This window comes from Solanum verrucosum, unplaced genomic scaffold, assembly GCF_900185275.1.
Source record: "Solanum verrucosum unplaced genomic scaffold, falcon-dt-bn FXZP01000187.1, whole genome shotgun sequence".
NCBI classification, from domain to species: domain Eukaryota; kingdom Viridiplantae; phylum Streptophyta; class Magnoliopsida; order Solanales; family Solanaceae; genus Solanum; species Solanum verrucosum.
The window spans coordinates 272,282-285,100 of record NW_026020413.1 but is presented as its reverse complement, the minus strand read 5'-3'; the positions used below and the strand labels follow the sequence as shown (position 1 = coordinate 285,100).

Below are 12,819 nucleotides of genomic sequence, written 5' to 3'. Positions count from 1 at the left end.
CTATCATTAATTATAGTCATTTCTCGATTATATTTTTCACAACATTGAATTTATTATATTCAAAGGTCATTAGTAAAATTATCATTATATTCATAGTTTTTTAAGAACGTGCAAAATCAATAGGACAACTATTATTAAACAGGGAGTAAAGTATTATATTTGATCCATATTTAATATAATAAAATGATTAATCTCAACGATATTAGTAACACATTTTAATATACAAGAGAGTGTAGCATAAAAAATGTAGTACCAAATAAGGTATGTTAGTTGACTTTACCCTTACTGTTAAAATAAAGTTATGCTTACCCTCGCCGTCTACAAACTTATTACTCGTACCCATCAATTGTATGAAAAACCCTAAATCAACAAAATAACCTGAATTTACTTAAATTACCCAAATTTTAACTCAATTCAACCCAATAACTCACTTTTGTTAATCTCATCTTTTAACCTTGTGCTTATTTCCAAACTCTCTCGTGTCTGCTTGCAACCCAACAATACTTACAATAATACAAACTCAGCCATCCAACAATACAACGTTCACAAATCACAATACATCGACCCATATGCCTCTTCCGTATATTCACATAAGCTTCACAAATTAAATTTTGCTATCTCTTGGAAAGGGGAAGTGAAGGAAGCTGTCAGTAGTAGTGATTTGGTAACTGCTGAAAGTAGCATAGTGTTTCAACGGAGGAGGAAATGAATATGATTAGAAAGATGGATTTGAGTTTTAGGGTGTGTTTGGTATGAAGGAAAATGTTTTCCTGGAAAACAAGTTGATTTTTAACTTATTTTCTCATGTTTGGTTGGTGAGTAGAAAATATTTTCCGGAAAAAATTTTTAGTGTTTGATTTATGAATGATTTTTTTTTTTGAGAAATATCTTTTATTTTTACTAGGGTAGAAAATAATTTTTGAAATTGAAAATATTTTTTAAAAACAAACTTAAATTTTTTTGGGGGTGGGGTGGGGGGTTGTAGGGGGTGGGTTGAGGGTAGGGGTGAAAAATTGAATTTTTGAAGTTCAAAATATTTTTTAAAAACAAACTTAAATTTTTTTTGGGGGGGATGGGGGCTGGTAGGGGTGAAAAAATGAAATTTTGAAATTGAAAATATTTTTAAAAACAAACTTATATTTTATTTTATTTTGGGGGGGGGGGGCGGGGGGCCTGGTAGGGCGTGGGTGGGGGGGGGGGTCGAGGGTAGGGGCGAAAAAATGAAATTTTGAAATTGAAAATATTTTTAAAAACAAACTTAATTTTTTTTTTTGGGGGTGGGGGGGTCAATGGTAGGGTGAAAAAATGAAATTTTGAAGTTGAAAATATTTTTTAAAAACAAACTTAAATTTTATTTTATTTGGGGTGGTGGTGGTAGGGGTGGGGTGGGTGGGGGGCTGGGTCGGAGGTGCGTGAGGGGGGGTCAAGGTAAGGTGAACAAATGAAATTTTGAAGTTGAAAATATTTTTTAAAAACATACTTAAAATTTATTTGGGGGGGGGGGGGGGGGGGGGGTCAAGGTAAGGTGAACAAATGAAATTTTGAAGTTGAAAATATTTTTTAAAAACATACTTAAAAAAATTTTTTTGGGGGGGGAGGGGGGCGGTAGGGGTGGGTGGGTTGGTTGGGGGCTGGTTTGAGGGTAGGGACAAAATAAATTGATTTTTTCAACAATTTTTTTTTTAATTGAAAGTTGAAAGAGAGTTTTGGAAAATGTTTTCCTTAGGTTTTGAAGGGAAGTCATTTTCCTTAAATTTGAGGAAAATGAGTTGATTGGAAAACATTTAACCCAACCAAACATGAGAAAATTGGAAAACAGAAAATGTTTTCCTTCATACCAAACACACCCTTAATTTGCATTTGATTTAGTAGATGGATTAGGATTAAAAGAGAAAATTAAGTCAATTCAATCAAAATTGGATAATTTTAGATGATTTGAGGCTTTTCATCCAATTGAGAAATGCAAATGACAAGTATAATAATAATAATAATAATAATAATAATAATAATAATAGGAGTAAAGAATAAAATCAACAAATAAATGAAAATTAAGGGGCATTTTTGACCATTTTTCCTTAATACACAAATCCAAAGACAAATCTACAAGATTTATATCTGATTTTTATGTTTAAAGTTTTCATTTAATAAGTTGAGAGTATAGGAAATTTGATGGAAGTTGTTGGAGGAGTAACGTACCAAATAAAAAATGAGAAAATAAAGCAAACTCAGAGTAGCATGGGATCAATAAGATTCTTGATAGAAAAGCTAACAACATAATAATAATCTCAGTAAAATAAAAATAAAAAGGGACAAACTAAAGTTGAACAAGCCAAGTTATAAATTTTTAGGCCTTAATTAATATTCCTACAATAATGCTAGCCATAGAATACCTAATTACTAGTTTACTACTTGATAGAGAAGATCAGTGAGTGGGCAAAATTGTTTGCATTTATTAGAAAATCGTGTGCTTCTAGTTAAAGTGGTTAATTTTTTTATAGAAAGTTAACAGAAGAATGTAACAAATAGTCGAAGGATGTTTTTTGTTCAATGTAATGACACAAAAATGTAGTTTGAGTTATAGTTAAGGGATATTTTTAGCCATTTACTCTCAATTTACATATAGCTTTTTCAAAAATATTAACGCTCTAAATAAATAGGTACAAAAAAATACTCTATTGTTTTTGCTCCATGGTTGAAAACTACAAATAAAATACAAAATTGGACAATTAAAAAGGCACAGAACATCTTTTCTAGACCAAAATCTGGTGAGAAGCAAACATGGTCAGGCAAACTAGAATACTGAATTATTTGTAAATGTATATGACCCATGGTGTATATCACGTCTATGATTCTGATGAGCCGACTGATATATTGGTGAACCAATCAAAACAAGCTGTCCGCTTTGACTTTCACTAGTCAATCGAGTGAAGGGGATGTTTGTTAACAACCACAATATCTTGAAAAGGCAAAAGAACAAAATCATTACATAAAGCAGATGAGATGAAGAATTTACTATTTTCATGACCAAAGTTCAATTAGAGAACTGTTAATCCTCAAACACTGTGCAAACAAAATATACCGATCTAGAACTCTAATTTCACAAATCTAACCTCCAAAACGGTAAAGATTCCTACCCATTTTGCCAGCAATCACAACTTACAGAAGAGAAGAAAAATAGCCCATTTTTAGACACATTCAACATTGCCACAACAAATAAATTGACAAAAGCAATGAACACTCGAACAAATCCTTATGCAGCAACAAGGAAATGTTCAAATAATCCTATCAAAAATCATTTTTTTTCAAGTTAAAATAACTTTCGTAACATACCCAGATGATAATAATAGGAAATTAAATTGAATAAGCAAAGAGTGTAGATGACGGAGAGAATAAGCAAATTTCTATTCCTTGAATTAGTAACAGAGAATTACACCATCAAAGCTCAAATCAAAAAAAAAAAAACTACCAAACCCTAACCCCCAAATCCGTAAAGGGTCCTTCCTTGCCTCTTAAGTGCATAAACAACATCCATAGCAGTAACCGTCTTTCTCCTAGCGTGCTCTGTGTAAGTCACAGAATCACGAATCACATTTTCCAAAAAGATCTTCAGAACCCCACGAGTCTCTTCGTAAATCAACCCAGAAATACGCTTCACACCACCTCTACGAGCGAGTCTTCGAATAGCCGGCTTTGTAATTCCCTGGATATTGTCTCTCAATACTTTCCTGTGCCTCTTGGCTCCTCCTTTGCCCAATCCTTTGCCTCCTTTACCTCTGCCTGACATTTTTCTGATGAAATTTTAGAGAAGAAATGTTCTTGATTTGGATTTTGATGATTGGGGGTTTGTGATTTTGGTGGTTATATATAGCTGATGTTTGTTTGGGGGTTTAAATCGTGGCCGCTGGTGTGTTGGAGATAAAGGTGATGATCGGACGGATATGAGAGTCGATCCGCGTGAGAGGCGGAGAGTGTATGTGAACCGTTGATTTAATGGAGATCTATGGTGAGGAGTGATTGTTTAGTGATAGTGTGCGGATTGTGCTTTTTTGGTGAGAGAATAAGTACCTTGTTGGCTTGGTCACATTATCTATCATTTCTTATTCCTAAAAAAATACTAAGCCTTATAATTTCCTCTTTTCAATAATAATGGTCAAATATATTAAAAATAATTATTCAACAATATTTAAATTAAAAGATAATTTATCTGATGTTTTTATTTTATCATTTCTATTAAATATTATCTTCGTTTAATTGTCATAGTTTCCTTTTTTAGAGTCAAACGATAATAATGTTGACTAATATTTTACAATGTATTCTTTCATCATATTAATATGTAAAAGCTTGAAATTTATAGTACTCTTCCTATAGTTTTTGAATATCTAATTTTTTTGTTTAAACTATCAAATTAATGTCATCTAATTTAACTTTGAAAATTAGTCAAATTAATTTCGAAAAACGCAATATAACAATTAAAAATGGACAGAGAGAATATTATTTATCATTTAACACATTTTTTAAAACATTAAATTTAATAAAGTCAAAGGATAAAATAATAATAATATCCCTATTATTTATTGCTTCTTAAGACGTGTATCAAGTCACTACTGGACAACTATTGTTTAACATAGAACCGTCAAAATGGGCTTAGCACATGGAGCTGACCAACCCAACCCATTATTGGGGTAGGGTTGGGATAGGATTGTTTAGGGGTGTACATGTCCAGGTTGGTTCTGGTTTTTCGAATATCAAACCAAACCATTTGTGTCGGATTTTTATATCTATAAACCAAACCAAACCAAACCAATAAAACTCAAATTTTTCAACCTTGGGTTTTTTTGGATTTTCGGGTTTTTTGGGTAAAGTATTCATACAAACATATAATTTACTTGTATTTCAAATATTTCTTTAATCCTACCAAAATACAACTATCTAAGGTGTTTCTTAAGAAAATAACACATAATATGATATGAGTAATGACACTAAAATATCCAAAATAATAATAATAATGAAATTTCGTAAAACAAATATTGCAAAATGCAAATTAACAAGTCATAATGAAAATGATCATAATTTAAAAGTATTAAATCATGATAATATAAGTTTAATAAGTATTAATTACATGACTAAATATTAAAGGAAATTAAAATTAGATTATGTATTAGAATTGTCTTATCCAATGTAAAACCAAAGAACAAATATTCAATATTATTGTCATTCTTAGTGTTGAATTGATTTTCTTTTTGCATTAGTATTAATTTGATTTTGATTTAAGCTTTATTATAATTACCAATATCTGTGGACTATAATCTTTATTGAACCATTCAGAATTCTAAGTTTCAAACTTGAAATAATATATTAAAAGATAAAAACTATGAAAAAGTATAAGAAATATTTAAAAATTATATCAAAGTAAACATTTTTATGTATAAAATAAAATTTTAAAAATATATATATAATGTCGGATTGGTTTGGTCTCGGGTTGATTTTTTTTAGTTAAAACCAGGGGCGAATTTAAGTGTCAAATTTGGGTCACCGAAACTCGTGGTTGTAACACCCCGTATCCGAAAATGGAGATTTAAGATTTCTGGTGTTACAGGTGGCACTCACGGACACCATCCACGGACCGTAGATGGACTCACGGTCCGTCCTGCAGGTCCGTGGTTCGTGACAGAAAACTTCCCCAGAACTCAGTCAGAAAATTTGGCTAAGTGTTGACCCACGGCCGGACTTACGGTCCGTAAGTCAAGTCACGGATCGTAGTTCGTGTCCATTGATCGATGCCCCAAAAGTCCAGCTTCAGTCCCGAACTACGGTTGACCAGCACGGACCGTCATTTGATCCACGGTCCGTAGGTCTGACCGTAGATCGAAGGTTAGCAACCAGTTAGCTGAAAATTCTGATGGGTCAACTTCAGATGGTCATAACCTTTAGCACAAAATGAATTAGGTGCCCCATGACCTATGGTTAGATAGATAATTGAATTATCTTTCCAACGCCACCGATTTTTCTAAATTCCGACCTTCGAGTAAAAAGTTATGCCCGTTTTAGTGAAGCCCTGTCGGCAGACTCGATCTACGGACCCAATTGACGGACCGTCAGTCCATTCCGTCGATCACTCCGACATCAGTTAATTCAGGGGTCTTTTGGTCTTTTCCTATTTCGTTTAACCCCTAAGATACGTCGTTTAGACCCTAAATCATGAGGTTTTAATCAGTTTAAACCTAGAAACATAATTAGAACTTACCTTAGTCAAAATCATTAATCAAAACTTAGAAAATTAGAAGCAAAAGAGGAGAAAAAGGTCAAGAACCCTAGTTCAAGAACGCAGCAAGTTTCCTTCAGTTCCAACCCCGAAATCGAAAGATTTCTCCGTGGAATTCGTCACCAGGTATGTGGGATTTCACTAGTGGGTTCCTTTCGCCCATTAGGTCCCTAGAATTCAGTCAGATTCTTGATTCCATGATTATGAACAGACCTAGGGTTTCTAGAATTATAGCAGATCATCATGAATTAGTTATTTAAATGTTCCAAATCAAATTATCATGTTATTACTCAGTTTATCGCATGAATTTCAGAACCCTAGCTATGTATTTCTTTAGTTCTTGAATTACACATGCTAGGTCAGATATTTCAGTTATTCAGTTTTACATGCCTCAGTTTATGAATGCATAATTATCAAATTAATTGTTGCATTCTCAGTTTGCATGTTCAGTTCGAGCTATCCAGTATTTACAGAAATTCAGTCATAACCAGTTAACTACTTAATTCATTGGGAGTAGCATAATACCGAGTTGGACTAGGGTTTCAGCGTACCCATATAGTCCCAGAACTACGAGCCACGTAGGTGTAAGTCCCCTCTGTGGGCAACATCAGTTTAGTGATCACGCCAGCATGCCTCTATACCTCTGGCAGGGTATATTGGGTCCTCTCAATGGGGCGTATACATCGGACTCCACATTTAGCTCATGTGGTTTTATGTCGGTTATTAGTAGCTCCCACAGTTCAGTCAGACTCTATTGCATTGACCATATTTCAGTACAGTCAGTATTCAGTCTCAGCATGTTATAAATTTGGTCATTGCATCAGTTAGCTCAGTATTCAGTATTTTCAGTATCTATATCATGTTCAGGTTATATCATTGCTCAGTATGCTTTGTTCAGTTATATGTTATTTCAGCTTTACTCTATCCTGCATGCTCAGTACCTTTCAAGTACTGACGCATACGTGCGCTACATCTTCTCGTGATGTAGGTTCAGGTTCTCAGTATCCAGATCACGCTTAGATCGGTTCTCGATCTTCAGTTCAGCAGCATCAGTGGTGAGTCCTCATTCTTCGAGGACTAGTGACATGCTTATCTTTATCGCTTTTAGTCTTTAGTTTCAGTTTTGCTAGATCTAGTTGGGGCATGTCCCAACATTTCTAGTCAGTTTAGAGGTTTATTTCAGACATACATAGATTCAGCTTAGTATCTTGAGTTTGATATTTCTTTTGTATTAAACTCTCAGATTTCATATATTCAGTTACAGTATATGGGTATTCCCCATCTTTTCAGATTTATGATTTAGCTTCCGCATCAGTTTATTTTCTTTAGTATGCTCATGATCATGCCAGCAGGGTTAGCTTGGGATCACTTGTGGTCCTAGGTCCCGTGTCCGCATCTCGGGGATAGCTCGGGGCGTGACAGTGGTCATCCGGCTAAACTCGATATATCATTTGTACAATTCTTTAAAATATATTAAATATTACCTAAAGGAACCCATGTCTAAAATGACCAGATGGCTCACTGGTCTGAGGGCTTATTATTGAGCTGGTAGTCGCTGATTCGAATTCAGTCAGCGCTCAATTTGCCCATTTTTTTGTAAGGTCTATTTTATTATATTAATTAATAAAAGAAATGGCATTTACAACTTTAATTAGCCAAGGCAAAAAATAGAAGAAAAATATATATTAAACGTCTTCTCTTTAGCTTGCTAATTTATTGTCTTTATAAAATATTGGAAATATAGCGGAAATAAAAATAAAAATTTTAAATTTATTATTTTTATTTTAATTATTAAAAATCTATGTAGGGGTATATTTGATCTTTTTCACATATTTTTTGACTTATTTAATTAACATTTTTTGAGTTTCTTATTCTTATTTCTTTGTTTTTTCGTTCACTTTAGTGTAAAACCTAAATTAAAAGAAAGAACTGTGAATGGAAAAAGTGAAAAAATTAAGAAAAAAATTTAGAACAATTTTTTTTTGGGCTATATTGGAATTTAAATGTTATTATTTTTGTGGCTATATTGAAATTTAGTTTTTATATCTATAATTTTTTGGGGAATCTATAATAAATTTTACAATAAAATTAGTGAAAAAAATAAATGTGATCATTAAAATAATAAATTCAAATTAGCCGTTGAATAAAAAAATCTAAAAAAAATATATGACAAGGATCAAATATACCCCTATATTAATTAATTTTTTTAATATTAATTTTTGCATTCATTAGAGGAAAAGAGTATAGGTGAGTCATTTGTGTGACATTAGGGATATATATAAGCCACTTTCATAACAAGGTGCATGTCAACTCTAAATCACAAAGTTGAGGGCTATATTAGGCCATTTTTCCTACAATTTTAGATATTATCTTTAAAGTAATAGTGCACCCGTCTTCTTGAAATCCTGGATTCACCTCTAGTTAAAATCAAATCAACCCAAATATAGTTGGGTTTTTTTTTAATACCAAACCAAGTCAAACCAACCACTAGTCGGGTTTTTTTTCTCGGTTTGCGATTTGGTTTGGTTTTCGGTTCGATTTTGTACACCCCTAGAATTTTTCAAGCTCATTTAAAACTGGCTTATAAGCTCGGCCCATTTAAGTCTTTCGCCCTTGAGGCTTGATCGGAGTCAGCCCATGGACCAAAACATTTTATTTAAGAGTAACTTACAATAATCTCACTAGTATATAATATAATTACTTAAATACACGCTATGTTGTAATATTATGAATCTTACCAGATTTTTGTACGTTCATATACATGTATCTTGGACTATATGGACTAAAATTAGGTTAATTTGTTTTAGATACACTATATTCAAGTAGATTCGTATGTATCTAGAATACATAGACAAATCTCGCACCTTCTCCCCCCTCCCATCTTGCTTGTCACTCTTTTATCTCGCTCGTGTATCTGTATGCGAGATACATGTTAATTACACTATTTTTTTGTTAGTGTTATTGAAACAACACCATTATTTGTCATAGTTAATTTGAAAATCTTCTCATTTTCTTGATATTATAGAATATAAGTTTGTAAAGAAAAAATTGAAAAAAAAAGGTTAGCCCGCCCTAGCCCTCGGCCCTTCTAGGGTTGGATTGGATTGAACATTTTTAGGCCCTTACAAATGAAGGGCCGGCCCGCCCTAGCCCTTTAAATTCTTTGGTCTGCGAAGCTTGGACCGGATAGGACTGGACCGACCCTTTTTGACAACTCTAATTGAACAAAAGGAATAAAATTTGTTTTCACAACACTTAAATTATTTTAATTTTTGAGAACAAGTATTGAAAATATCACTATGTGAATTATTTCTTCCGTCTCTTTTTACTTGTTCAATTTTAACATTTTTGAATCTCTTTTTACTTGTCAATTTTGACAAATCAAGAAAAAACAATATTTTTTTTACCTATTACACCCTTAATTTATTTAGAGAGTTAATATTTTTGAAAAAGATAGAATCTCTTTAATGAATAAATTGATTTTGAGATTCTATCAATTAATAGTAGGGATGGCAATGGGGGGAGGGGGGACGATTTTAGCTCAACCGGCAAAATATTCCTCCCCGTCCTACATAACAATTTTTTTTCATTTTCAACTCTTCCCAACTCCCACATTCCCCGTATAATTTTTCCAATATTTTCTTTTTTAAGTTTGATATTAAAAATAAAATTCATAAAATAAATTGATTTTTTCATTAAGTATTATTATTTAATAGGATAGTGACTTAAAAAGTTAAGTATTATTTAGTAGTCCACTTGGAAAACACGTAAGAAATTGTATTACTCCTTCTGTTTCAAAAAGAGTGACGTAGTTTGATTTGGTACAGAGTTTAAGAAAATAAAAAAACTTTTGAATCTTATTGTCCTAAATTAAAGTTATATCGAATATATAAAATAGTCATATAATCTTGTGGCCTTAAACATGTCACGTAGAAAGCTGAAATTAAAATATTACAAAAAAAAAAACAAAAAGAAGTCATTCTTTTTAAAACATATTAAAAGGAAAGTAGGTGATTCTTTTTAAAATATAGGAAGAATTTTTTATCGAACCATTTTTCATTTATTATCCTAAATATTTTAATAGTTTTTAAAGAAATTATTTTAATAAATAATACTCTATCACTCTTAGGGCCTGTTTGGATTGGCTTTTGAATTATGACTTATAAGCCAAAAGCCATAAGTTCGGATTTCTAACTTATGGCTTTTGGCTTATTTTTGTTATTTTGGCTTCAAAATAAGTGTTTATAAGCACTTTTTAACTTTACTCAAACAGTTCAAAACTGTTTTAAAACTATTTTGGCTTAAAAACACCTAAAATAAGTCAATCCAAACGGGCACTTATAACATATAAAAAATTGAAATTAAGTTTGAACTCACATAAAATTATATATACCACAACTTGTCCCCCCGCATTAATTTAAAAAATCCACTTGAATCCACCATGTACAATATTAAATTCATCCCGCTCCGCATAGTCTTAAAATCACCCCACTCCAGTATCATTCCTAATTAATAAGAATTAATTAATAAATTCATTACGTTAATTATTATTTTCGTAATAAATATGTCCAAATAAAAAATAAACCAATAAATAGAAACAAAAGGAAATACATGGGTATACTGTATTTGTTAGTGGCTTTTAGTTGGCTTGCTATTTAAATCTTCATTATGATCCCCTCTTCCATTTTCTTTTCCAAATATTTTCTCTTAATTTATGTAAGACATTTTTTTAAAGCATGTTTGGATTAATTTTTAACTTATTTTATGTTAATTAAATTAATGAGACAATACATATTAAAAATACGTAATCTAAATCTTATTTTCTTGTATGGCTCTTTGTAAAGTTATAAATATTTATAATAATTTATCTTTTAAAAATTACATGAAGCTTCATTAAAGAAAAAAAAACAAATATGAAAAAGAACTTAAAACAGATTCATGTTGAACTATAAATAATTCAATTATTTTGAGCAATAAAAAAAACTCAAAAAAGTTCAATTAATATAAATAGAAGCTTAATATTTTTTAGTATAGATTTTAATATTCGTAAATACTTTCTAATATATCAAAACATTAACAGTGTGCTTAAAATCTAATTGATTTTTTTGTTCCAAAAAGAACATTACCTTTTTTGAATTAAAACTTAAGACCATTGTCATTATTAGTTTATTTTCTTTTAACATTGTTAATCCTTTTCATAATTTCAACATTGTTAATTTCTCATATAATACAGTTTATGCAGAACTTGCTATAAAAGCAACAAGTACTACTCAAACAATCCTTCATGTAATGAAATATCCAGATCTGAATAGCTTAAATTGTCATTCAAAGAGTGAAGAAGACGAAGAGAATCAGAATTAATAACTAAAGCACATTTCTATTCCATGAATATGTAACAGAGAATTACACCATCAAAGCACAAATAAAAAAAAAAACCCAACAAACCCTAACCCCCAAATCCGTAAAGGGTCCTTCCTTGCCTCTTAAGTGCATAAACAACATCCATAGCAGTAACCGTCTTTCTCCTAGCGTGTTCTGTGTAAGTTACAGAATCACGAATCACATTTTCCAAAAAGATCTTCAAAACCCCACGAGTCTCTTCGTAAATCAACCCAGAAATACGCTTCACACCACCTCTACGAGCGAGTCTTCGAATAGCTGGCTTTGTTATTCCCTGAATATTATCTCTCAACACTTTCCTGTGCCTCTTGGCTCCTCCTTTGCCCAATCCTTTGCCTCCTTTACCTCTGCCTGACATTTTTCTGAAGAAATTTTTGAGAAGAAATGCTCTTGATTTGGATTATGATGACTGGGCTTTGAGGGTTCTGTGTATATATATAGCTGATGATTTAAATCGTGGCCGTTGGTGTGTTGGAGCTTAAAGTGATGATCGGACGGATATTAGTATCGATCCGTGAGAGAGGCGAATCTGTATTTGAACCGTTGATTATATGGAGATCTACGGTAGAGAGTGATTGTTTTGTGATGGGTGCGGATTGTGTTTTTTTGGTTTTGTCCAGGGAAATAGGGAATCTATTTCTAAATATTTTTTAAAGCCTCTTATAATTTGTGTTGGCCTATTCAGGCATTAAATTATTACGTATTTTTTGAAATATTATATTATGGTTTAATATTTATAACACATTATTTTGGTTATTAGTATTTCAAAATATTGGACAATTTAGTGCATAAAGAATCTCGCGTTTATGCAGGATTTGAAGAAGAGTTGTACATAAAGAGATATGATGTAGACAGTCTATTCTAATGCAAGTAAGGATGACTACTTTCACAACTTAACCTCGTAAGTTGTAGATCACATGAGAACGATTTAACATTGTTACAAAAATCGTATAATCTGAAGTAACGAACAATTTCATTATCAAGCTAAAAAGAAAAAGAAAAAAAAGCTAGCATCCTAAAACTAAAAGCATAACAGCAAACGAAAAATACTATTATATGGTTCTATCAACACAAATTGTTTGACTTTAAATATTTTTTAAAAGTTTTGAATATTAATGTGAGGAACATTACAAGTGGAACAAGAGTTCTTACTCATA

The 12,819-nt window shown here is 31.8% G+C and overlaps 1 protein-coding gene across 1 annotated transcript; it reads right to left on the bottom strand.

Annotated features, from left to right (window-relative positions):
* Positions 1-3,382: 3,382 nt before the first annotated feature.
* On the bottom strand, positions 3,383-12,065 carry LOC125840751 (uncharacterized). Its single transcript, XM_049519725.1, has 2 exons — positions 11,712-12,065; positions 3,383-3,799 (listed from the first exon to the last, which is right to left on the bottom strand). The coding sequence occupies exons 1-2, from the start codon at positions 12,018-12,020 to the stop codon at positions 3,473-3,475; spliced, it is 636 nt and encodes a 211-aa protein (XP_049375682.1). The 5' UTR covers positions 12,021-12,065; the 3' UTR covers positions 3,383-3,472.
* Positions 12,066-12,819: the final 754 nt, after the last annotated feature.

Excerpts from the sequence above, each read along its gene's own strand:
- LOC125840751 (XM_049519725.1), bottom strand. The coding sequence starts at position 12,020 with ATGTCAGGCAGAGGTAAAGGAGGCAAAGGATTGGGCAAAGGAGGAGCC. Across the intron at positions 3,800-11,711 it reads CCCTTTACGGATTTGGGGGT|AATTTCATCAGAAAAATGTC; the intron begins TAGGGTTTGTTG and ends TTTCTTCTCTAA.